The following is a 27,147-nucleotide window of genomic DNA, read 5'->3' as shown; positions in this document are numbered from 1 at the left end:
ATGGTAGAAGGGATAAACATTACACCTGTATAGGGCACTTACCACGAATGGAGCGCACAAAACTAAAAGTTGCTCTGGGTGAGTCAGTGAGTGGTGAGTGAATGTAAAGGCCTAGGACATTACTGGACACTGCTATAAACTTTACAAACACTGTACATTTAGGCTACACTAGATATATATATGAAATTTCTTTCTTCAATAATTAACCTTAGTTTACTATAACTTTTTTTTTTTTTTTTTTGAGACAGAGTGTTGCTCTGTCGCCCAGGCTGGAGTGCAGTGGCGCGATCTCGGCTCACTGCAAGCTCCACCTCCCGGGTTCACGCCATTCTCCTGCCTCAGCCTCCTGAGTAGCTGGGACTACAGGCGCCCGCCACCACGCCTGGCTCATTTTTTATATTTTTAGTAGAGACGGGGTTTCACCGTGTTAGCCAGGATAGTCTCGATCTCCTGACCTTGTGATCTGCCCGCCTCGGCCTCCCAAAGTGCTGGGATTACAGGCTTGAGCCACCATACCCGGCCCAGTTTACTATAACTTTATGAACTTCTTTTAATTTTTTTTTTTGAGATGGAGTTTCACTCTTGTTGCCCAGGCTGGAGTGCAATGGCACAATCTTGGCTCACCACAACCTCTGCCTCCCAGGTTCAAGTGATTCTCCTGTCTCAGCCTCCCAAGTAGCTGGGATTACAGGCATGTACCACCACACCTGGCTAATTTTGTATTTTTAGTAGAGACAGGGTTTCTCCATGTTGGTCAGGCTGGTCTCAAACTCCCGACCTCAGGTGATCCGCCTGCCTTGGCCTCCCTAAGTGTTGGGATTATAGGTGTGGATCACCACACCCAGCCTCTTTTAGTTTTTTTTTCTTTTTTTTTTTTTTTTGAGACAGGGCCTTGTTCTGATGCCCAGGCTGGAGTGCAGTGGTATGATCTCAGCTCACTGCAGCCTCAACCTCCTGGGCTCAGGTGATCTTCCCACCTCAGCCTCCCAAGTAGCTGGTATTAGAGGTGCACGTGACCACGCCTGGCTGATTTTTGTATTTTGAGTAGAGACGGAGTTTTGCCATGTTGCCCAGGCTGTTCTCAAATTCCTGGGCTCAAGCAATTGCTCTCCTCGGCCACTGAAAAGGCTGGGATTACAGGCGTGAGCCACTGGGCCCGGCCAACCTTTTTTTTTTGAGACTAGGTCTCACTTTGTTGCCCAGGCTGGAGTGCAGTGGTGTGATCTCAGCTTACTGCAGCCTCAGGCTCCCCAGCTCAGCCTTCTGAGTTGCTAAGACACAGCCTTGAGCCACCACGCCTGGCTAATATTTGTATTTTGAGTAGAGACAGGGTTTCACCATGTTGCCCAGGCTGGTCTCGAAGTCCTGACCTCAAGCAATCCGCCTGCCTTGGCATCCTAAAGTGCTGTAATTACAGGCATAAGCCGCCATGCCCGGTCAACTTCTTTTAATTTTTTTTTGAGTCTTTTGTAATAACACTTAGCTTAAAACACACATTGTACAGTTGCACAAAAATATTCTTTATATCCTTGTTCTATAAGCATTTTTCTATTAAAAAAAAAGGTTTTTTTTTGAGACAGTCTTGCTCTGTTGCCCAGGCTAGAGTGCAGTGGTGCAATCTTGGCTCACTGCAACCTCTGCCTCCTGGGTTCAAGTGATTCTCCTGCCTCAGCCTCCCAAGTAGCTAGGATTACAGGCATACACCACCACACCTGGCTAATTTCTTTGTATTTTTAGTAGAGATTTTCACCATGTTGGTCAGGCTGGTCTTGAACTCCTGATCTCAAATGATCTGCCCGCCTCGGCCTCCCAAAGTGCTGGGATTATAGGTGTGAGCCACCATGCCCGGCCCTATGTTTAAAATTTTTTAAATTTTTTACTTTTTAAATTGTTTTGTTAAATACTGAAACACAAACACACATTAGCCTAGGCCTATACAGCGTCAAGATCATCAATCTCGCTGTCTTCCACCTCCACACCTTGTCACATTGGAAGGTCTTCAGGGGCAATAACATGCATAGAGCTGTCATCTCCTATGATAACAAGATCTTCTTTTAGAATATCTCCTCAAGGACCTGCCTGAGGTTAACTTTTTAAAAAGTTAAGTAGGAGTACATTCCAAAGCAATAATAAAAAAATATAGTATAGTAAATACTAAATGATAGGAATTCTTCAGCTCCATTATAAATCTTATGGGATCACCATCATATAAGCTGTGACTTACACATCATTAATCAGTGTATGACTGTATATAGGTTAAAATATGAAATCTGTTCAGGAAGAGATATTAAAGGGAATGAAACCAAATGCTAAATTAAAACAGTATAGTAGTCTGCAGTGAGGGTCAGGATAAGTCAAACTACTTACAGAGCCTGCATCCATGAGGAAAGCTCCATCTCTGCTAAGCTTCTCCACTGAAAGCTGAAGAATGGGGGGTTGAGGTATGGTTCTATCACTGATGTTGAGTGCTCCCTGAGAAATTAAGTAAAAGAGTAAAGGTTTTAAATATAGAAAATATGGAGTCACAATTAAATAACAACAAAAAATTAAATGAATGTTACCTCTACAAGTTTGGGCCTTGCTTAGGTAAATCAGAATTATTCATATTTAAATATAAAGAAGATGATGAAATAGTTATCATTTATTTTCAGTAGAGAAGGGGTTTCACCATGTTGGCCAGGCTGGTCTCAAACACCTGACTTTAGGTGATCCACCTGCCTCAGTCTCCCAAAGTGCTGGGATTACAGTTGTGATTTACCATGCCTGGCCGTTAACTTCTGATCTTAACCCTTGTTTCAAAAAAAGAATGCAATAGGCCACCACAGTGGCTCACCCCTGTAATTCTAGCACTTTGGGAGGCTGAGGTGGGTGGCTCACTTGAGGTTAGGAGTTTGAAACCAGCCTTACGAACATGGTGAAACCCCGTCTTTACTAAAAATACAAAATTAGCAAGATGTGGTGGTGCACGCCTGTAATCCCAGCTACTCGGGAGGCTGAGGCAGGAGAATTGCTTAAACCCAGAAGGCGGAGGCTGTGGTGAGCCAAGATCGCTCCATTGCACTCCAGCCTGGGCAACAAGTGCGAAACTCCATCTCAAAAAAAAAAGAAAAAAAAAAGTTACCTCAAATTTCATAGGCAATTTTCTTTTATATATGTAAAATATCTTAAATTCTTTTTCTTTTTTTTTTTGGAGATGGAATCTTGCTCTGTTGTCACTCAGGCTGGAGTACGATGGCACGATCTCGGCTCACCACGACCTCTGCCTCCTGGGTTCAAGCAATTCTCCTGCCTCAGCCTCCCGAGTACCCGGGATTACAGGCATGCATCATCACGCCCAGCTAATTTTTGTATTTTTAGTAGAGACGGGGTTTCGCCATGTTGGTCAGGCTGGTCTTGAACTCCTGACCTCAGGTGATCCACTTGCCTCGGCCTCCCACAATGCTGGATTACAGGCATAAAGCCACCGCGCCTGGCCCACATAATAAATTCTTTAAATTTTCAAAGGTTTTTTTTTTTTTTTTTTTTTTAAGACGGAGTCTCACTCTGTCACCCAGGCTGGAGTGTAGTGGCATAATCTTGGCTCACTGCAACCTCTGCCTCCTGGGTTCAAGCAATTCTCTGCCTCAGCCTCCCGAGTAGCTGGGATTACAGGCACCCGCCACCATGGCGGGCTAATTTTTTTGTGTTTTGTATTTTTAGTAGAGACAGGGTTTCACCATCTTGTCCAGGCTAGTCTTGAACTCCTGACCTCATGATCCACCCGCCTCGGCCTCCCAAAGTGCTGGGATTACAGGCATGAGCCACTGTGCCTGGCCTGAAACGTTTTTAACCGAAACATTATTTCCAAAATCTATATCTTAACTTGATCACAATTTTAGAAAGATTATGATTTAACATTTTCATTCTTGTGACTTTAATTCTGGTAAATTTCTACCAAAGGAAAACAATGTTACAATTTAGATAAATATTTTTTCTTTAATTCAAGGACACTGTTACATTGAACTGGGTGTTCAGATTTAATTTCACTCTCAGATCTAGATGTGCACTTGTTCCAGTCTGGAATGATTTCTGTAACAAAAAACCCCCATCCCCCAGAAAAGATATTTTAAAAATACACCTAGAAATTTTTTTTAAAAATACTTTAAGTTCTGATACACATGTGCAGAATGTGCAGATTTGATATATAGGTATACGTGTGCCATGGTGTTTTGCTGCACCCATCAACCTGTCATCTGGGTATTAAGCCCCGCATGCATTAGGTATTTGTACTAATGCTCTCCTTCCCCTTGTCCCCACTCCCTGACAGTCCCCAGTGTGTGATATTCCCCTCCCTGTGTCCATGTGTTCTCATTGTTCAAGTCCCGCTTATAAGTGAGAACATGCGGTGTTTGGTTTTCTGTTCCTAAAAATGCGTCATGAATTTGTGTGTCATCCTTGCACAGGGGCCATGCTAATCTTCTCTGTATCATTCCAATTTTAGTATATTTGCTGCTGAAGTGAGCAAAAATACACCGAGAACTTTTAAAATGTCAGTTGTTAAAAGATCAATTTGTTTGAATAAAGGTGCTCTGGTCAATTTTACAATCTTTCCATTTCTTAGATCTGCTCTACAAATGGTATTTTAAGAAACGTAAAGGCATTATTTTTAGGAGCTTCCCTATACTAAAATTTCTTTACTCAGACCTAGCCACAAAAAAAAAAAAAAAATAAAATAAAATAAAAGATAAAGCAAATAATAAACAAACCATTCCTCATTTCTGTACTGGACTATGATTAGGCTTACTAATCCTCAAGTAAAAGCCACAAAAAAGCAATCCATCTTACCTCATCTGAGAGATTGTCAACTCTATACAAACTGGGATGAGTTGTGAGCATAAGGTAAACCAAGGGCTGGTTTTTCACTTGACACATAGCAAAAATGCGTTCATCTAGACGTGCATTTGTCCCAGTCTGGAATGATTTCTGTAACAGAAAACCCCCATTCCCCACAAAAGAAGATATTTTAAAAATACATCCAGATTTTTTAAAATGCCAGTTGTTAAAAGAATATTTTCAGAGAGAATTCACAAATTTACTGTCAATTTTTTTAAAGTATCTTTTTTAAGAAGTCACGCACGCCAGGCGCGGTGGCTCAAGCCTGTAATCCCAGCACTTTGGGAGGCCGAGACGGGCGGATGACGAGGTCAGGAGATCGAGACCATCCTGGCTAACACGGTGAAATCCCGTCTCTACTAAAAAAATACAAAAAGCTAGCCGGGCGAGGTGGCGGGCGCCTGTAGTCCCAGCTACTCGGGAGGCTGAGGCAGGAGAATGGCCTAAACTCAGGAGGCGGAGCTTGCAGTGAGCTGAGATCCAGCCACTGCACTCCAGCCTGGGCAACAGAGTGAGACTCCGTCTCAAAAAAAAAAAAAAAAAAAAAAGTCACACACATCTATTAAACTGTAGCTATAGCCCCACCTAAAAGTCTTTTGAAATTAACTAACTGACCATGGCAAAGTTATCTGATCTCCACGGTGTCTGTTTCCTAGTTGATAAAATAGATCAAAACACTCTATCTATCATATAATGATCATGATAATGATGTAACAATCCAAGCAACACCATAGGAAGGATGAAGTTATATTGCAGATGACAAAGTAAAGGCACACATGAAGGACCAAAAAGATATCCATTACGTCAGTGGTCCTTTTTCATACCAGGGACTGGTTTCATGGAGGACAATTTTTCCACAGACTGGTGGGGACACAGTGGAGGATGATTTTGGGATGAAACTGTTCCACCTCTTATCATCAGACATTATTCTCATAAGGAGCATGCAACCTAGATCTCTCGCATGCGCAGTTCACAATATGGTTGGTGCTCCTATGAGAATCTAATGCTGCCACTTATCTGACAGGAGGCAGAGCTCAGGCAGTAATGCTCCCTCACCTACTGGTCACCTCCTGCTGTGTGGCTCAGTTCCTAACAGGCCACCCACTGGTACCAGTCCGTGGTCCGGAGGTAGTGCACTTAGAACCCTGCACTAAATGGTCCATAAGTGCTGGGTGAATGATTAATGGCAGCTGTCATTGATTCTCCCACCATACAAACAATATAACAAAGAATACTAATAAACAAGAAATCATAATACTACTACAAATGAGGAAAGCTTCTTAGTAAAATGAGTTAATAAGTAACTATGATATTTAACTGTTATTATTTTCTTTACAGAGATAAAAATGGAGAAGAAAAAAGATATGGGTAAGGTTTTTTTTTTGTTTTTTTTTGTTTTTGAGACAGAGTCTCCCTCTGTCGCCCAGGCTGGAGTGTAGTGCTGTTCGATCTCTGCACACTGCAACCTCTGCCTCCTGGGTTCAAGCGATTCTCCTGCCTCAGCCTCCTGAGTAGGTGGGATTACAGGTGCGTGCAACCACGCCTGGTTTTATCTTTTTCTTTTTTTTTTTTTTGTATTTTTAGTAGAGACCAGGTTTCAGCATGTTGTTCAGGCTGGTCTTGAACTCCTGACCTCATGATCCGCCCGCCTTGGCCTCCTAAAGTGCTGGGATTACAGGCGTGAGCCACTGCGCCCAGCCAGTTGTGGGTAAGGTTTTAAGTATTCCAATTGATGGAAAGGAGTAAAATAGGCAGAGAGAAAATAATAATGAAATTATGTATTAAAACAAGTACACTGAGCCGAGTGCTGTGGCTCACACCTTTAATCCCAACACTTTGGGAGGCCGAGGCAGGTGCATCACAAGGTCAGGAGTTCGAGACCAGCCTGACCAGCATGGTGAAATCCCATCTCTACTAAAAATACAAAACATTAGCCGGGCATAGTGGTACATGCCTGTAATCCCAGCTACTCAGGAGGCTGAGGCAGGAGAATCACTTGAACCTAAGAGGTGGAGATTGCAGTGAGCAGAAATTATGTCACTGCACTCCAGCCTGGGCGACAGAGTGAGACTGTCTCAAAAAAAAAAAAAAAAAAATACACTGCCTACATTAAAGGAAGATTATAAAAGCTCTTAAGATTTTAATGGAAGAAACAAAGTTCCATCTATTCATTTAAAAAATGTTTCCTGAGTGTCTATTATATACTAGGAACGGTTCTAACTGCTAGGACAAAAACATGAATGAAAAAGATAAAAATCCTTGTCCTCATAAAGTTTACATCCTATTAAGGGAAGAATAAAAAATAAGCAAAATATGTGGTATGTCGATGATAAATGCTATAGGAAAAATACAGGAGGTAAGAGTGATTAAAGGTATCAGGATGGTGTGGGATGGGGTGGGATTAGGGTGTTGCATATTAAATGGGGAAGATCGGCCGGGCGCGGTGGCTCAAGCCTGTAATCCCAGCACTTTGGGAGGCTGAGGCGGGTGGATCACGAGGTCAGGAGATCGAGACCATCCTGGCTAACACGGTGAAACCCCGTCTCTACTAAAAATACAAAAAACTAGTCGGGCGTGGTGGCGGGCGCCTGTAGTCCCAGCTACTCGGAGGCTGAGGCGGGAGAATGGTGTGAACCTGGGAGGCGGAGCTTTCAGTGAGCCGAGATCGGGCCACTGCACTCCAGCCTGGGCGACACAGCGAGACTCCGTCTCAAAAAAAAAAAAAAATAAAAATAAAATAAATGGGGAAGATCAAAGAACGTAGGCTTTAGAATAAAGCATTTCAAGAAAGGCCTGAAGGAGAAAGAAGAGCTCAGATTTTTTTTTTTTTTTTTTTGAGACGGAGTCTCACTCTGTTACCCAGGCTGGAGTGCGGTGGCACGATCTCGGCTCACTGCAAACTCCGCCTCCCGGGTTCACGTCATTCTCCTGCCTCAGCCTCCCGAGTAGCTGGGACTACAGGTGCCCGCCACTATGCCCTGCTAATTTTTTGTATTTTTAGTAGAGACGGGGTTTCACTGTGTTAGCCAGGATGGCCTCGATCTCCTGACCTCATGATCCACCCGTCTCGGCCTCCCAAAGTGCTGGGATTACAGGCGTGAGCCACCGTGCCCGGCCTTTTTTTTTTTTTTTTTGAGACGGAGTCTTGCTCTGTCACCCAGGCTGGAGTGCAGTGGCACAATCTCGGCTCACTGCAACCTCCGCTTCCTGGGTTCACGCCATTCTCCTGCCTCAGCCTCCTGAGTAACTGGGACTACAGGCGCTCGCCACCATGCCCTGCTAATTTTTTGTATTCTTTAGTAGAGACGGGGTTTCACTGTGTTAGCCAGGATGGTCTCGATCTCCTGACCTCGTGATCTACCCGCCTCAGCCTCCCAAAGTGCTGGGATTATAGGCGTGAGCCACTGTGCCCGGCCGAGCTCAGATTTTTAAATGTTAAAATTTAAATATCTGCCAGGCACAGTGGCTCATGGCTGTAATCCCAACAATTTGGGAGGCCAAGGTGGGCGGATCATGAGGTCAGGAGTTTGAAACCAGCCTTACGAACGTGGTGAAACCCCGTCTTTACTAAAAATACAAAATTAGCAAGACGTGGTGGTGCACGCCTATAATACCAGCTACTTGGGAGGCTGAGGCAGGAGAATTACTTGAACCTGGGAGGCGAAGGCTGCAGTGAACCGAGATTGTGCCATTGCACTCCAGCCTGGGCAACAAGAGCCAGACTCTGTCTCAAAAAAAAAAAAAATTAAATATTTATGTAATCTGTGTACTTATATTCAGAAATGGAAATACGTAATTTGAATTAGAGAAGTGAGAACTAGAGGTTGGGCACGGTGGCTCATGCCTGTAATCCCAGTACTTTGGGAGGCCATGGAAGGCAGAGATCACAAGGTCAGGAGTTCAAGACCAGAATGGCCAACATAGTGAAACCCTGTCTCTACTAAAAATACAAAAAATTAGCTAGGCATGGTGGCGGGTGCCTGTAATCCCAGCTACTCTGGAGGCTGAGGCAGGAGAATCACTTGAATCCAGGAGGTGGAGGTTGCAATGAGCCAAGATCACGACACTGCACTCTAGCCCGGACAACAGTGTGAAACTCCATCTCAAAAAAAAAAAAAAAAAGAACTGTAGATTCAAAAGCCACTCCTACTAGAAAGTAATGAGTTGCTCTTCTCACCTGGAAAAAACTATACACAACAGACAAGTAGATCCCAGAGTTTAGGAAAAATACAGACAAGATGCAGGCCAGGTGTGGTAGCTCACGCCTGTAATCCCAGCAATTTGTGAGGCCGAGGCCAGTGGATCATTGAGGTCAGGAGTTCAAAACCAGCCTGGCCAACATGGGGAAACCCCGTCTCTACTAAAAATACAAAAATTAGCGAGGTGTGGTGGTGCACACCTGTAATCCTAGCTACTCAGGAGGCTGAGGTCGCAGTGAGCCGAGATCGCCACTGCCACTCCAGCCTGGCGACATAGCAAGACTTAAAAAAAAAAAAAAAAAAAAAAAAAAAAGATGCAGAGCAGTCCTTTATTTTTCTTATTAAAAAAATTTTTTTGTAGGGGTGGAATTTCACTATGTTGTCCAGGCTGGTCTCAAACTCCTAGACTCAAGCAATCGACCCTCCCGCCTTGGCCTCCCAAGGTGCTAGGATTACAGGCATGAGCCACTGTGCCCAGCCAGCAGTCCTTGAACAGTTCTGGAATCTGGAATGCTTCTTCAGGTGCATTTTTAACATGAGTTGTTTCTTAATTTAAAAAATTAAACAAAATTTTTAATAGAGACATTCTTGCTTTCTTGCCCAGGCTGGTCTCAAACCTCTAGCTTTAAGCAATCCTTCTACCTTGGCCTCTCAAAGTATATTGGGTTATAGGTATGAACCACGGCACCTGGCCAACATGAGCTTTTATTTATTTAATTTATATTTTAAGAGAAGGAGTCTCGCTCTGTCACCCAGGCTGGAGTGCAGTGGTGCAATCTCGGCTCACTGCAACCTCCGCCTCCTGGGTTCACGCCATTCTCCTGCCTCAGCCTCCTGAGTAACTGGGACTACAGGCGCTCGCCACCATGCCCTGCTAATTTTTTGTATTCTTTAGTAGAGACGGGGTTTCACTGTGTTAGCCAGGATGGTCTCGATCTCCTGACCTCGTGATCTACCCGCCTCAGCCTCCCAAAGTGCTGGGATTATAGGCGTGAGCCACTGTGCCCGGCCGAGCTCAGATTTTTAAATGTTAAAATTTAAATATCTGCCAGGCACAGTGGCTCATGGCTGTAATCCCAACAATTTGGGAGGCCAAGGTGGGCGGATCATGAGGTCAGGAGTTTGAAACCAGCCTTACGAACGTGGTGAAACCCCGTCTTTACTAAAAATACAAAATTAGCAAGACGTGGTGGTGCACGCCTATAATACCAGCTACTTGGGAGGCTGAGGCAGGAGAATTACTTGAACCTGGGAGGCGAAGGCTGCAGTGAACCGAGATTGTGCCATTGCACTCCAGCCTGGGCAACAAGAGCCAGACTCTGTCTCAAAAAAAAAAAAAATTAAATATTTATGTAATCTGTGTACTTATATTCAGAAATGGAAATACGTAATTTGAATTAGAGAAGTGAGAACTAGAGGTTGGGCACGGTGGCTCATGCCTGTAATCCCAGTACTTTGGGAGGCCATGGAAGGCAGAGATCACAAGGTCAGGAGTTCAAGACCAGAATGGCCAACATAGTGAAACCCTGTCTCTACTAAAAATACAAAAAATTAGCTAGGCATGGTGGCGGGTGCCTGTAATCCCAGCTACTCTGGAGGCTGAGGCAGGAGAATCACTTGAATCCAGGAGGTGGAGGTTGCAATGAGCCAAGATCACGACACTGCACTCTAGCCCGGACAACAGTGTGAAACTCCATCTCAAAAAAAAAAAAAAAAAGAACTGTAGATTCAAAAGCCACTCCTACTAGAAAGTAATGAGTTGCTCTTCTCACCTGGAAAAAACTATACACAACAGACAAGTAGATCCCAGAGTTTAGGAAAAATACAGACAAGATGCAGGCCAGGTGTGGTAGCTCACGCCTGTAATCCCAGCAATTTGTGAGGCCGAGGCCAGTGGATCATTGAGGTCAGGAGTTCAAAACCAGCCTGGCCAACATGGGGAAACCCCGTCTCTACTAAAAATACAAAAATTAGCGAGGTGTGGTGGTGCACACCTGTAATCCTAGCTACTCAGGAGGCTGAGGTCGCAGTGAGCCGAGATCGCCACTGCCACTCCAGCCTGGCGACATAGCAAGACTTAAAAAAAAAAAAAAAAAAAAAAAAAAAAGATGCAGAGCAGTCCTTTATTTTTCTTATTAAAAAAATTTTTTTGTAGGGGTGGAATTTCACTATGTTGTCCAGGCTGGTCTCAAACTCCTAGACTCAAGCAATCGACCCTCCCGCCTTGGCCTCCTAAGGTGCTAGGATTACAGGCATGAGCCACTGTGCCCAGCCAGCAGTCCTTGAACAGTTCTGGAATCTGGAATGCTTCTTCAGGTGCATTTTTAACATGAGTTGTTTCTTAATTTAAAAAATTAAACAAAATTTTTAATAGAGACATTCTTGCTTTCTTGCCCAGGCTGGTCTCAAACCTCTAGCTTTAAGCAATCCTTCTACCTTGGCCTCTCAAAGTATATTGGGTTATAGGTATGAACCACGGCACCTGGCCAACATGAGCTTTTATTTATTTAATTTATATTTTAAGAGAAGGAGTCTCGCTCTGTCACCCAGGCTGGAGTGCAGTGGTGCAATCTCAGCTCACTGCAACCTCTGCCTCCTGGGTTCAGGCGATTCTCCTGCCTCAGCCTCCCAAGTAGCTGTGACTACAGGCATGTGCCACCATGCCCTGCTAATTTTTGTAATTTTTGTGGAGACGAGGTTTCACCACTTTGGCCAGGCTAGTCTCAAACTTCTGAACTCAAGTGATCTGCCCGCCTTGGCCTCCCAAAGTGTTGGGATTACATGCATGAGCCACCATGGCCAGCCAACACGAGCTTTTAAATAAAATTTTATAAGGGAAGTTTATCCTGAGGCAAAAAGCTTGGACATTCAATTTTGGACACTGGATAAATAAGCCTACTCCACCAGACCAGAGTTTTCCTTCTTTTCTGGGAGGAAGGCAAAGAGCAGGCAGGGAAGACATGTAAATAATAAATAGCAAATGAAAAACCCTACAATCAAAGTAAAACAAAGAAAAACCCTACAAACATTTAAACTCAAAGACAAGGATATGGAAGTCCAATCCAGATCATGGAAACAAGTATGCAGGTATACAGGTATAATAAAGTGTATCTGAAGAAGATTAAGGGCCAGGCATGGTGGCTCATGGCTGTGATCCCTACACTCTGGGAGGTTGAGGCGGGAGGATCACCTGAGGTTGGACGTTAGCATCCAGCCTAACCAATATGGTGAAACCCTGTCTCTACTAAAAATACAAAAATTAGCTGGGGTGTGGTAGTGCATGCCTATAATCCCAGCTACTCAGGAGGCTGAGGCGGGAGAATTGCCTGAACGCAGGAGGTGGAGGTTGAACCCAGAAGGTGGAGGTTGCAGTGAGCCGAGATCATGCCATAGGGCTCCAGCCTGGGCAATAGAGGGAGACCCTGTCTCGGAAAAAAAAAAAAAAAAAGAAGAAGAAGATTAAGAAGTGTAATTGGTAGCTCATGCCTGTAATCCTAGCACCTCGAGAGGCCAAGGCAGGCAAATCACCTGAGATCAGGAGTTTGAGACAAGCCTGACCAACATGGTGAAACCTTGTCTCCACTAAAAACACAAAATTAGTCAGACACAGTGGCACACGCTTGTAATCCCAGCTACTCGGAAGGCTGAGGCAGGAGAATCACTTGAACCTGGGAGGTTGAGGTTGCGTTAAGCCAAGATCGTGCTACTGCACTCCAGCCTGGGTGACAGAGCAAGACTCCAACTCAAAAAAAAAAAGAAAAAAGAGAGAAGTGTAATGTCGCTGAAATTCTGTAGGGACAGGAAAGAGCCAAAAAATAAAAATAAAATAAAATCACATGTGTGGTATCTTCTTTTTTTAAAAAAGTTAACTTTCTTGTTGGTGAAAAATTCTAATTGCATATATTTATGAGGTATAAAGAGATGCTATGATATAGTATAAAATGTGGAATGATTTAATGAAGCTAGGTAACATACCCGTAACCTCAAATAGTTATCACTTATTCTTCCTGTCTAACTAAAACACTGTATCTTTTGTTCAATATCTCCCCATTCCTTCCTCACCACCCAGCCTCTAGTAACCACTATTCTGCTTTCTGCTTTTGTGTGTTTGATTTCTAGCTTTCACGTATAAGTGAGAACACGTATAAGTGAGAGCAGTGCATGTGTGCTTTCTTGCACCAGCAATATAATATAAAATTCTTGTTTTGGAAAACTGATTATCAGTTGAATTTTTTATAATGTCACTGAATACTTAGCTTAAAGAAGCATCTTATGAACAAGGAACTTACTCTGAATCAGTTTTCTGTAACTTTTTTTGGTTATTAAACTTTTCAAAGTTCAAATAAGAGGTAAGGCCCCTGTCGTCAAAAATTTAACTAGCATAAACTTACATACACAATGTTTAGGGATTCATAGGAAAAAAATTTTGCCTTTTGATGTTTCCATTGTGTTCGTTTCTTTCTTTTTGTTTGTTTATTTTGAGACAGAGTCGGGCTCTCTCGCACAAGCTGGAGTACAGTGGCGCGATATGGGCTCACTACAACCTCTGTCTCCTGGACTCAACCATCCTCCCACCTCAGCCTCCCAAATAGCTGGGACTACAGGTGTGCACCACCACACCTGGCTAGTTTTTTTGTATTTTTTGCAGAGACCAGGTTTCACCATGTTGCCTAGGCTGGTCTCAAATGCCTGGACTCAAGCAATCCACCCACATCAGCCACCCAAAGTGCTGGGATTTCAGGTGTAGGCCACAGTGCCTGGCCATCACTGTGTTAGTTTCTGTACTGTTTTTCTTACCTGTTTAAGGAGAGCCAATACAAAAAGTGGGAAAAGCCGCAAAGAAAAAGGAACCACGAGTCCAGGCTGCTGGTTACTTAAGACTGAAGAACGGTAAGCTGAAAGGGAGTCAATGACTGCATTCACTAGAGCATCCCGAGCGTCACTCAGACTGGCAGTCATAGATCTGTCAACAGCTAAGCAAGGTGAGGGTAAGGACAAAAAAGAAATATGATAGAAGTTTAGCTAGTCCACTGTTAAGGATAGAAGAGATAATTTTTAAAAACTATACTAAGTATCTCTCCAATTTACTATATACACAAACGAGGCAAAACACAGCAGCTAAAATCATGGTCTGGAGAACGGAGCCAACCTCTGTTGAAATGCTGCTCTGCTATTTCCTAGTTGTATAATGATTTGGCAAGTAATTTAACCTTCCTGAGCCTCAGTTATGCTACTGATTGTAATCCAACATTTTATATACCACTGAGAAAGAAAAACATTGCAATTAAACACACAATGCTTTCCTGTGTTTCCTGAAACACAGAGTGTTTCGAAACAGAGTTCTTTTGAAATTTTAATTTTAATTAATTAATTAAACCAAATTTTTTGTACAAAGTCTCCCTATGTTGCCCAGGCTGATCTCAAACTTCTGGTCTCAAGCAATCCTCCTGCCTCAGCCTTCCAAAGTGCTGGGATTATAGGCATGAACCACTATGCCCAGCCCAGAGTTATTTCATATTTACAGAAAGAGTTCTTAGAGTTATTTATTTATTTATTTATTTAGACACAGAGTTTCGCTCTGTCGCCCAGGCTGGAGTGCGGTGGTGTGGTCTTGGCTCGCTGCATCCTCCGCCTCCCAGGTTCAAGCAATTCTCCTGCCTCAGCCTCCTGAGTAGCTGGGACTATAGCTGGGACTACAGACATGTGCCACCACACCTGACTAATTTTTTTTTTTTTCTTTTTTGCATTTTTAGTAGAGATAGGGTTTCACCATGTTGGCCAGGCTGGTCTTGAACTCCTGGCTTCAAGTGATACACCCCCCTCAGCCTCCCAAAGTCCCGGGATTACAGACATGAGCCACCATGCCTGGCCTCTTATTTAGACAGATTTTCATCATTTGTCATGCCACTCTGTTTATAAGCATTTCTGCATGAAAACTTTTTTTCAAAACTTTAAAAAAAAAAGGATAACTGTTTGGAAGACTTGTCAAACTTTAATTAAACTCCATCCACGTGGTACTAAAAGTACATTCAATATAGTAGCAGAACCAATACTTATGAAGTTGTGACAATTTATCAAAAATCCACAAAACCCACCTAATAGTTACTGCTGTCATTCATAATAATAATCACAGTTACAAAAAAAAAATGTAACTTAAACAAAAAAATAAAGGCAATGATCTTCAAATTTCACAGGTCACAATCCTGAACATCTAACAACATAAAAGATTGAAGTGTGGGCAAATCCTTTACCAGGCTCCATGTAAAACATTTTTCCCAATAGGAAATTCAAGAAAGTGAGTAACTATTCCCGATACAGACAGAATTAAGTTTGAAGCAAATGGACTCACTGAGGCCGGGTGTGGTGGCTCACAGCTGTAATCCCAACAGTTTGGTAAGCCAAAGCAGGAAGATTGCTTGAGCCCAGGATTCAAGATCAGCCTGGGCAACATGGTGAGACTCTTTGTCTCTAAAAAAATTTTTTTAAAGGTAGCTGGGTGAGGGCCAGACGTGGTGGCTCACGTCTGTAATCCCAGCACTTTAGGAGGCCAAGGTGGGTGGATCATGAGGTTAAGAGATCAAGACCATCCTGGCCAACATGGTGAAACCCCGACTCTACTAAAAATACAAAAATTAGCTGGGTGTGGTGTCGTGCGCCTGTAGTCCCAGCTACTCGGGAGGCTGAGGCAGGAGAATTGCTTGAACTTTGGGGTCAGAGGTTGCAGTGAGCTGAGATTGTGCCACTGCACTCCATCCTGGGAGGCTGAGTAAGACTCCGTCTCAAAATAAAATAAAATAAAATAAATGAAATGAAATGAAATGAAATGAAATAAAATAAAATAAATAAAAGTTAGTTAGCTGGGTGTGGTGGTGTGGGCCTCTAATCCCAGTTATTCAGGAGGCTGAGGTGGGAGGACCCCTTGAGCCCAGGAGGTCAAGGCTGCAATGAGCTAGAACCACACCACTGCACTCCACCCTGGGTGACAGAGCAAAACTCTGTTTTTCAAAAACCAAAGAAAGAAAATAGACCCACTGAAAGTCTTCCTTCAAGTAGAAAGACCACAAGAATCAAAATGATGTTACTAAGCTGTATGTATTTGAAAAGGGACCAAAAAAAAAAATCAAGAAGGCAATTATATCTGAGATGGAAATAAATAGGTTAAGATATCAGTAAGTTTTCTATTGGCTCATATGATGTGGCTGTAAACAAATGTATGGTGGTAAACTGGTTTTTCAATCCCAAATTCCATGACTCTAAGTCTAATGATCTTTATGGTACACTGTTTCACATAAAAAGAGTATTAAATAGCACTAATATTAACCATTACATAAGATATAGTTGGCCGGGCACGGTGGCTCACGCCTGTAATCCCAGCACTTTGGGAGGCCAAGGCAGGCGGATCACATGAGGTCGGGAGTTCAAGACCAGCTGACCAACATGAAGAAACCCTGTCTCTACTAAAAATACAAAAATTAGCCGGCCATGATGGCACATGCCTGTAATCCCGGCTACTTGGGAGGCTGACGCAGGAGGATCGCTTGAACCCGGGAGATAGAGGTTGTGGTGAGCTGTGATCGTGCCATTGCACTCCAGTCTGGGCAACAAGCGCGAAACTCCAGCTCAAAAAAAAAAAAAAAAAAAAAAGATACAGCTAAGTTCAGTGTAGACAAATATAGTGTCTACACTAGAGTGGTTACTTAAGGCCAGTAAGGGAGAGAGGAAGAAGAGGGCAGTAACTGCTAATGAGCATGAGGTTTCTCTTGGGGCAACAGAAATGTTATAAAATTAGATTGTGGTGATAGCTGTACAACTCTGTAAAAACACTAAAAACAAATGAATTATCAACTAAATTGGATGAAATGGTATGGTATGTAATTATATCTCAATAAATTTGTTTAAATAAACAAACAAAAAAGATAAGATTATCTGCAGCAGATCTTTTCATTCAAATAGTTACTTAGCAGGCACCCAGGGGATCTAAAACATTCAAACTATAAAGCTAACTATTTAAGGGAAAACAAAACTGTTTGGATGTGCCTAATGTTATTACTTGTAAAATATTTATAAGAGATAACAACTCTTACCCATATTGGCCAATAACCCTGAAATTGCTTGAACATCAGCTCCAAGAAAGACATCATTCAGAGTTGAAACTACTGGCAAACACAAAGTATGAACACGAATTCTTCTTTCGCCTTTGAGGAAAATACATAAACAAGAGTAAGGGGCAACTATATATAATAAAAGATTATGTTAAAGTCACTTGGAAAAATCACTTCTTAGCTGGGTGCAGTGGTGCACCCCTGTAGTCCCAGCTACTCCAGAGGCAGAAACAGGAGGATCCCTTGAGCTCAGGAGTTCAAGTGCAGCCTGGGCAATACAGTGAGACTCCATCTCTTAAAAACAAACTATATGCCGGGCGCGGTGGCTCATGCCAGTAATCCCAGCACTTTGGGAGGCTGAGAGGGGCGGATCACGAGGTCAGGAGATCGCGACCATCCTGGCTAACACCGTGAAACCCCGTCTCTACTAAAAATACAAAAAATTAGCCGGGCGAGATGGCGGGCGCCTGTAGTCCCAGCTACTCGGGAGGCTGAGGCAGGAGAATGGCGTGAACCCAGGAGGCGGAGCTTGCAGTGAGCTGAGATCTGGTCACTGCACTCCAGCCTGGGGGACAGAGCGAGACTCCGTCTCAAAACAAAAAACAAAAAACAAAAAACAAACAAACAAACAAAAAAAACAAACTATATATATATATATATATATGAAAAAAATCACTTATTTTCAATTTAGAACCAAGTAGTATAGTTATATAGTAAGCAGAGATAGTATCAAAAGTTTTATATTAGCCAGACACAGTGGCTCACACCTGTAATCCCAGCACCCACCACTTTGGTAGGCTAAGGTGAGAGGATCACCTGAGGCGAGGAGTTCAAGACAGGGCTGGACACTTAAGAACTTATTTCTATTAAAAATAAGTAAGTACATAAATATTAAAAATTTCATCCTTTTTTTTTTTAGAAACAAGGTCTCATTCTGTTGTCCAGGCAGAAGTGCAGTAGCACAATCATAACTCACTGCAGCCTCAAACTCCTGGGCTCAAACAATCCTCCCTACTCAGCCTCTCAAGTAGCTAGGACTACCAGTGTATGCCACTATACCTGGCTAATTAAAAAAATATTTTTTTAGAGACAGTGTCTCACTATGTTGTCCAGGCTGGTCTTGAACTCCTGGCCTCAAGTGATCCTCCCCAGTCAGCCTTCCAAAGTGCTAGGTTTATAGGCCACCACACCTGGCCGTACTTAATTTTTTTTAACTATAAAATTCTTTTCATTCAGGTTATTACTAAACAAACAGGGATCGTATTCAAATGACAATATGCTAAATTTTTTTAAATCTCTTTTTTGAACTTCTTAGTTGGTTTACTGCTTTTAGTAATGAAAATTTTAAGGGCTGGGTGCAGTGGCTCATGCCTGTAATCCTAGCACTTTGGGAGGCCAAGGCAGGCAGATCACGAGGTCAAGAGATTGACACCATCCTGACCAACATGGTAAAATCCTGTCTCTACTAAAAATATAAAAATTAGCTGGGTGTGGTAGTGCACATCTGTAGTCCTAGCTACTTGGGAGGCTGAGGCAGAAGAATCACTTGAACCCAGGAGGCGGAGGTTGCAGTAAGCAGAGACCGCGCCACTGCACTCCAGCCTGGAGACAGAGTGAGACTCCGTCTCTAAGTAAGTAAATAAATAAATTTTAAGTGAGCACACATAAGATATGCTACATGTGTTTTACAGCCTGTTTTGACATTTGAAATCCAAATAATATTTGAACATTTGAAATCCAAACAAACAACTTACCTTTGCTGGATGTATACAAGAGCGCTGACTGAAAAGAAACCAACTGAGTGTCAGTAAGACTCTCTTCCACTGACATCTGTACTGCATACCCAGCATCCGGGTTGACGTTAGGCAAAGACAATAAGTCGGTTGACCTAACAAAGAAGTTCCCATGGAAAGTATGAATGGAAAGACCTAAAAGAGAAAAAGGTAACAAAATGATTTTTATACACCTACATACTGATATTTACATTTTATCCTAGTTACTTATCAGATTGGCAAAAAGTAAAGAAATCTAGATAATACACAGTACTTACTGAGGTTAAGGAATAACAGATGCCTTTTCAAATGAAGGTGGGGATACTAATTTTCTTTTTTTTTTTTTTTTTTTTGAGACGGAGTCTCGCACTGTCGCCCAGGCTGGAGTGCAGTGGCGCGACACTGCAAGCTCACTGCAAGCTCCACCTCCCAGGTTCACGCCATTCTCCCGCCTCAGCCTCCGAGTAGCTGGGACAACAGGCGCCCGCCACCACGCCCGGCTAGTTTTTTGTATTTTTAGTAGAGACGGGGTTTCACCATGTTAGCCAGGATGGTCTCGATCTCCTGACCTCGTGATCCACCCGCCTCGGCCTCCCAAAGTGCTGGGATTACAGGCTTGAGCCACCGTGCCCGGCCGGGATACTAATTTTCAAAAAACATTTTTGGGTCAGGTGCAGTGGCTCACGCCTGTAATCCCAGCACTTTGGGAGGCCAAGGCGGGTGGATCTCCTGAGGTCAGTTCGAGACTAACCCGGCTAATAACATGGTGAAACCCTGTCTCTACTAAAAACACAAAAATTAGCCAAGCATGGTGGCAGGTGCCTGCACGGGAGGTTGAGGCAGGAGAATTGCTTGAATCCGGGAGGCAGAGGTTGCAGTGAGCTGAGACTGCGCCACTACACTCCAGCCTGGGCGACAGAGCGAGACTCTATCTCAAAAAGAAAAACAAAAAACATTTTTGGAGGATAATTTGGCAGTATCTATCAAAATTCTAGATACTTATTTTGACTTTAGCAATTCCATATCAAAGAATGTGTCCTACAGATATCTTCATTTAAGTGCCAAATTTATACATGCAGGAAAATTTCAAGTAGACTGGTGTGTCACAGCAAAAAAATTTAGAAATACTTTCGATGGGTATCAGTAGAAAAACTAGGCCAGGCACAATAGCTCATGCCTGTAATCCCAACACTTTCTTAGGTTGAGACAGGAGGATCACTTGAGGTCAGGAGTTCGAGACCAGCCTGGGCAACATGGTGAAATCCTGTCTCTACTAAAAATACAAAAATTAGCCGGGCTTGGTGGCACACGCCTGTAGTCCCAGCTACTCGGGAGGCTGAGGCAGGAGAATCGCTTGAACCCAGGAGGCAGAGGTTGCAGTGAGCCGAGATCGTGCCACTGCACTCCAGCCTAGGTGACAGAGACTCTGTCTCAAAAAACAAACAAACAAACAAAACTAAACTGTGATTTGTCCAATCTGCTGAATACTAGGTAGACTAGGTAGAAGTTTAAATTAATGTGATGGATTTATATGATCTAAAATTAATGAATCTTCAAGGTTTATTGAATAAAAATACATACAATATGTCACTTATGTAAATAGACCATAAGATATGTTTTCCATGGAGATGTACCGAAGTATGTAAATGTACAGGAAATTCGGTATATACCAAGTGATATATATCATTTTTAATAGGAAATTCTGATATATATCATTTTTAACTACATAAAAATGAAGTGAAAGTGTATGTGTCACATACACACGCAAGCTGATACAGGAAGACTTTAGCTTTATCAATGATGTTTTTATTTTTTACAAGAAAAACAGATGCACATGTTGCTTGTGAAATAAAAACCAACTTAAAAATAGTAATCAGGATTAAAAAGAATGCTGGGCATGGTGGCACATGCCTGTAATCCCAGGTATTCAGGAGGCTGAAGCAGGAAGACTGCTTAAGCCCAAGAGTTGAAAGCAAGCCTGGTCAACATAGTGAGACCCTGTCTCTTAAAAATAAATATATAACATTAAAAAAGAAAGAAAGAAAAAGGAGAATGTGGGTCTGTACATATAAAAATAGAAAGGTGTTCCAAGATATTGTGAAAAAAATTAAAAAGCCAGGTGTAATTCCTCACTGCTTTTACTTGAAGTTCAAAATATATGTTTATAAATGCCATAGGAAAGTTTCTGTTTTTGTTTTTTTGAGACAGAGTTTCGCTCTTTTTGCCCAGGCTGGAGTGCAATGGCGTGATCTTGGCTCACTGCAACCTCCGCCTCCCAGGTTCAACTGCCTCAGCCTCCCAAGTAGCTGGGATTACAGGCAACTGCCACCATGTCCGGCTAATTTTTTTTTTTTTTTTTTTTTTTGTATTTTTAGTAGAGATGAGGTTTCACCATGTTGACCAGGATGGTCTCGATCTCTTGACCTTGTAATCCACCCGCCTCGGCCTCCCAAAGTGCTGGGATTACAGGCATGAGCCACCACTCCCGTCCCCATCATACATTTATACCACATTTTGTTTATCTATTCATCTGTTGATGACTACTTGGGGTGTTTCCACCTTTTGGCTTGCAGTGAGCCGAGATTGTGCCACTGCACTTCAGCCTGGGTGACAGAGCGAGACTCCGTCTCAGGAAAAAAAAAAAAAAAAAAAAGAAAAATGAGAGTACAGGCCGGGTGCAGTGGCTCACACTTGTAATCCCAGCACTTTGGCAAGCCAAGGCAGGTGGATCACCTGAGGTCAGGAGTTCGAGACCAGCCTCACCAACATGGCAAAACCCTGTCTCTACTAAAAAATACAAAAATTAGCCAGGCGTGGTGGCAGGCGCCTGTAATCCCAGCTACTCAGGAGGCTGAGGCAGGGAGAATTGCTTGAACCTGGGAGATGGAGGTTGCAGTGAGCCTAGATCACACCATTATACTCCAGCCTGGGCGAGAGAGTGAGACTCTGGCTCAGGAAAAAAGAGTACAAACTAAGAGATCTCCCACTTTTGGAAATAAATAGTTACACAGTGAAAACATACTTGATACCACTGTAAAATTAAAAAATGGATAAAATAGTACATTTTATGTTATATATATTTTACCACAATTAAAAAAAAAGTTTAAGGCCGGGCGCAGTGGCTCACGCCTGTAATCCCAGCACTTTGGGAGGCCGAGGCGGGTGGATCACCTGAGATCGGGAGTTTGAGACCAGCCTGACCAACATGGAGAAACCCCATCTCTACTAAAAATACAAAAATTAGCCGTAGTGGTGGCACATGCCTATAATCCCAGCTACTAGGGAGGCTGAGACAGGAGAATTGCTTGAACCTGGGAGGCGGAGGTTGCAGTGAGCCAAGATCGTGCCATTGCACTCCAGCCTGGGCAACAAGAGTGAAACTCCGCCTCAAAAAAAAAAAAAAAAAAAAAAAAAAAGTTTAAAAGCAAGATCCGTGGCTGGGTGTGGTGGCTCATGCCTGTAATCCTAACACTTTGGGAGGCTAAGGCAGGAGGATCACATGAGCCCACAAGCTTGAAACCAGCCTGGGCAACACAGGGAGACCCAGACTCTACAAAAAAAAATAAAATAAAGAATTAGCCAGGTGTGGTGGCTCACACCTGCAGTCCCAGCTACTAGGGAAGCTGACATGGGAGGATCACTTGACTCAGGAAGGTGGAGACTCCAGTGAGCTGTGATTGCACTCCAGCCTGGACGATAGAATGAGACTCTCTCAAAAAAGATAGGGTCTAGGCTGGGTACAGTCGCTCACACCTGTAATCCCAGTACCTTGGGAGGCTGAGGTGGGCAGATCGTCTGATGTCAGGAGTTCGAGACCAGCCTGGCCAACATAGTGTAACCCCGTCTCTACTAAAAATACAAAAACTAGCCAGGCGCGGTGGTGCACACCTGTAATCCCAGCTACTCGGGAGGCTGAAGCAGGGAGAATCGCTTGAACTCGGGAGGTAAAGGAGATTGCAGTGAGCTGAGACTGTGCCACTGCACTCCAGCTTGGGCGACAGAGCAATATACTGTCTTAAAAAAAAGAAAAAGAAAAAAATAGACTCTATGTTCTTTTTTTTTTTTTGGAGACAGAGTATTGCCCAGGCTGGAGTGCAGTGGTGTGATCTCTGCTCACTACAACCTCTGACTCCCAGGCCAGGCCCCAGCAATCCTCCCTCCTCAGCCTCCTAAGAAGCTGAGACTACAGACGTGCATCACCACGCTCAGCTAAGTTTTTGTATTTTTTCTAGAGACATCGCTTTGCAATGTTGTCCAGGCTGGTCTCTAATTCCTGGGCTCAAGTGATCCACCAGCGTTGGCCTCCCAAAGTGCTGGAATTACAGGCATAAGCCACTGTGCCCAGTCGGAGATAAAGTCTTTTTAAAAAAATTTAGATAATTCACACACAATAAAATTCTCCATTTAAAAATATACAAGTCAGCCAGGCGCGGTGGCTCACCTGTAATCCCAGCACTCTGGGAGGCAGAGGCGAGCGGATCACAAGGTCAGGAGATCAAGACCATGATGAAACCCCATCTCTACTAAAAATACAAAAAATTAGCTGGGCGCGGTGGCGGGCGCCTGTAGTCCCAGCTACTCGGGAGGCTGAGGCAGGAGAATGGCGTGTACTCGGGAGGCTGAGGCAGGAGAATGGCGTGAACCCGGGAGGCGGAGCTTGCAGTGAGCCGAGAGAGCGCCACTGCACTTCAGCCTGGGGGACAGAGCGAGACTCCGTCTCAAAAAAAAAAAAAAAAAAAAATATACAAGTCAGTGCTTTTGAGTATATTCTCAATAGGCCCCCCATTTTTTTGGTTACAGTGTTTCTTCTCTCCTCTTAATTACATATTCCAGAGTCAGCAAAGTATCTCAGAAGGTCAATCTTATAAGACTAGATAAAAACATGTATATTTACTGGTACCAAAAATATTATTTACTCCTACGCCAAAAAAAAAAAAAAATTCCTACCTTTGGTGCACCGAATCCTCATGACTGCCTCAAAGCCAATCTTCCGAGTAAGGTATCTCTGTAGTTCCTTCTGTAACTTCTGCACTTGGACTGGGTTGTGCTGATGATGGTAAGAGGGATAGTAATAGACACTACCTGCTGAATACCGAGAAATACAACCTGGAAGAGAACACACACTGTTTCAAACTGTGCCGTTAACTACTTCTACTACACCAAAGTAACTGCAGACATTGGAATCAATCTTTTTGTTGTTGTTGTTGTTGTTGTTGTTGTTGTTGAGACAGAGTCTCGCTTTGTCGCCCAGACTGGAGTGCAGTGGCCGGATCTCAGCTCACTGCAAGCTCCGCCTCCCGGGTTCACGCCATTCTCCTGCCTCAGCCTCCCGAGTAGCTGGGACTACAGGCGCCCGCCACCTCGCCCAGCTAGGTTTTTGTATTTTTTAGTAGAGACGGGGTTTCACCGTGTTAGCCAGGATGGTCTCGATCTCCTGACCTTGTGATCAGCCTGTCTTGGCCTCCCAAAGTGCTGGGATTACAGGCTTGAGCCACCGCGCCCGGCCAGGAATCAATCTTTCTTTAACTTTCCAAGGTAAACTACTGTCAGAAAGGATATTTCATTCCCTTTTTTTGAGACAGAGGGTTGGAGTGCAGTAGTGATACCATGGGGTTCACTGCAGCCTTGACCTCCCCACCTCAAGCACTCTTCCCACTCAGCCTTCCAAGTAGCTGGGACCACAGGTGTGTGCCACCATGCTGGCTAGTTTTTTATTTAAAAAATATATATATATATATTATTTGTAAATACAGGGTCTTCCTATGTTGTCCAGGTTGGTCTCAAACTCCTGGGCTAAAATAATCCTCCTGCATAGGCCTCACAAATTGTTAGGATTACAGACATGAGCCATCATACCCGGCCTGCATTCCTTTAAATAGTAGCATAGAAATTGCTCTATTACTAAATGTTCAGACTAGAAGACTATAAGGTTTTTAATAGACTAAACTGACTGACTAACTCTCCCAAGGACATACATATTCTTTGACTTTGTCCTATATTTAGAAGACTATCATATAAGTACCATTTTGATATTCATTTAACAGAAAAAAAAAAAAAAAGATTACAAAGAACTTACCCAGAGAAGCCAAGTCAGAATACTGTCCACTGAGAAGGAATAAGTCAACGGCTACTTGCTGACCAGAACAGTCCAAGGCTAATTTCTTATAGAAGTCAGTGGATGGTGTCAGGTGTATATCCTATTTATAATAAATTACAAAGAGACATTTAAAAAAATCATTACGTTGTCATAAAATCTAAATACACATCTACATATATCATGATGTTAACAACAATTGCAATTATTTCTGGGCATTCTACGAAGTCCTTTTCCTGCATGGTACTACTTGGTTTTTCATTAAGAAGCAAGTACTGCTTAGCAATTTTCTGTAAGTTCCAGCCAGGCGTGGTGGCTCACACCTGTAATCCTAGCACTTTGGGAAGCCGAGGTGGGTGGACTGCTTGAGCCCAGGAGTTTGAGACCATCCTGGGCAACATGGCTCTATTTATTTAAAAAAAAAATAATATATATATATATATATATATACACACACACACACACACACACATGTTTTTTAAAATTTTCTGTATTTACTTTTAAAAAGAAATACATTTACTATAATAATTTCATAGTTGGCAAAGATTTTTTTATTGTAACTAAAATCTATTAAATGTTCAGAATGCTGGAAACTGTTCTAAATAATTCATGTGTAATACTTACTTAGTCCTTTCAACTACCCTAAGAGGTAAGTGCTATCATTATTTTCTTTCTTTTTTTTTTTTTTTTTTTTTGAGACAGAGTCTCACTCTGTCACCCAGGCTGGAGGGCAGTGGCATTACCTCAGCTACCTCACTGCAGGCTCCTCCTGCCGGGTTCAAGCAATTCTTATGCCTCAGCCTCCCAAGTAGCTGGGACTACAGGTGCACACCACCACCCCGGCTAATTTTTCTGTGTTTTTTTTGTTGTTGTTGTTTCGAGATAGAGTCTCACTCTGTTGCTCAGGCTGGAGTGCAGTGGCACAATCTCAGCTCACTGCAACCTCCGCCTCCCAGGTTCAAGCGATTCTCCTGCCTCAGCCTCCTGAGTAGCTGGGATTACAGGCGTGTGCCACCATGCCTGGTTAATTTTTGTATTTTTAGTAGAGACAGGGTTTCATCATGCTGGTCAGACTAGTCTCAAACACCTGACCTCGTGATCCACCCACCTTGGCCTCCCAAAGTGCTAGGATTATAGGCATGAGCCACCATGCCCGGCCAAATTTTGTATTTTTTATAGAGATGGGGTTTCATCGTGTTGGCCAGGCTGGTCTCGAACTCCTGACCTCAGGTTATCCACCCGCCTCAGCCTCCCAAAGCACGGTCTTACAGGCATGAACCACCGCACCCAGTCATCTTTTTTGTTGTTGTTGTTTCCCAAGTTGGAGTGTAGTGGCACGATCTCACTGCAGCCTCCTGGGTTCAAGTGATCCTCTCACCTCAGCCTCCAGCGTAGCTAGGACTACAGGCTCTCAGCATCACACCTGGTTAATTTTTTTGTATTTTTGTAGGGACAGGGTCTCACTATGTTGCCCAGGTTGGTCTCAAACTCCTGAGCTCAATCAGTCCTTCCAACTCAGCCTCCCAAAGGGCTGGGACTATAGGCATAAGCCACCACACCTGACCCTTTATTTTCACCTTATATATAAAGAAACAAAGGGGTAAAGAAATTAATTTTTCAAGTTCCCACATGTAATAAACAGTGAGAATAGGCAGTCTGACTCCAGGAATGATATAATACCCAGTATAGTACACAGGTCTCTCTTTCATCTTTTGGGAAATACGGGTCTCAAAAACTTTAAAGTTTATGCACACAAGGTGCACACAAGCACCTTGGCCATCGATGTGCCAAATAAGACTATTATTTTTCTTTTCTTTTTTTTTTGAGATGGAGTTTTGCTCTTGTTGCCCAGGCTGGAGTGCAATGGCGTAATCTCGGCTCACTGCAACCTCCGCCTCCCAGGTTCAAGCGATTCTCCTGCCTCAGCCTCCTGAGTAGCTGGGATTATAGGCATGTGACACCACACCCGGCTAATTTTGTACTTTTAGTAGAGACGGGGTTTCTCCATGTTGGTCAAGCTGGTCTCAAACTCCCGACCTCAGGTGATCCGCCTGCCTTGGCCTCCCAAAATGTTGGGATTATAGGAATGAGCCACCACGCCCAGCCAA

General features: G+C 43.3%; 1 protein-coding gene and 1 pseudogene across 2 annotated transcripts in view; both read right to left on the bottom strand.

Moving 5' to 3' along the window:
- Positions 1 to 27,147, bottom strand: part of SEC24A (SEC24 homolog A, COPII coat complex component) — an 80,243-nt gene that overhangs the window by 8,190 nt on the left and 44,906 nt on the right. For both annotated transcript variants that reach the window (XM_001109620.4, XM_078005193.1), the window contains 7 exons: positions 25,022 to 25,142; positions 23,893 to 24,051; positions 18,928 to 19,101; positions 17,156 to 17,266; positions 13,869 to 14,044; positions 4,825 to 4,962; positions 2,368 to 2,472 (listed from right to left, as the gene is read on the bottom strand). In XM_001109620.4, the coding sequence (XP_001109620.2) occupies positions 2,368 to 2,472; positions 4,825 to 4,962; positions 13,869 to 14,044; positions 17,156 to 17,266; positions 18,928 to 19,101; positions 23,893 to 24,051; positions 25,022 to 25,142 (984 nt within the window). The remainder of the gene's footprint in view (positions 1 to 2,367; positions 2,473 to 4,824; positions 4,963 to 13,868; positions 14,045 to 17,155; positions 17,267 to 18,927; positions 19,102 to 23,892; positions 24,052 to 25,021; positions 25,143 to 27,147) is intronic.
- Positions 4,405 to 4,504, bottom strand: LOC114679064 (U6 spliceosomal RNA; annotated as a pseudogene).

This window comes from Macaca mulatta, chromosome 6 (genome assembly GCF_049350105.2).
Source record: "Macaca mulatta isolate MMU2019108-1 chromosome 6, T2T-MMU8v2.0, whole genome shotgun sequence".
Lineage (NCBI taxonomy): Eukaryota > Metazoa > Chordata > Mammalia > Primates > Cercopithecidae > Macaca > Macaca mulatta.
Note: the sequence above shows the minus strand (reverse complement) of the source record. Positions and strands in the feature narration are given on the sequence as shown.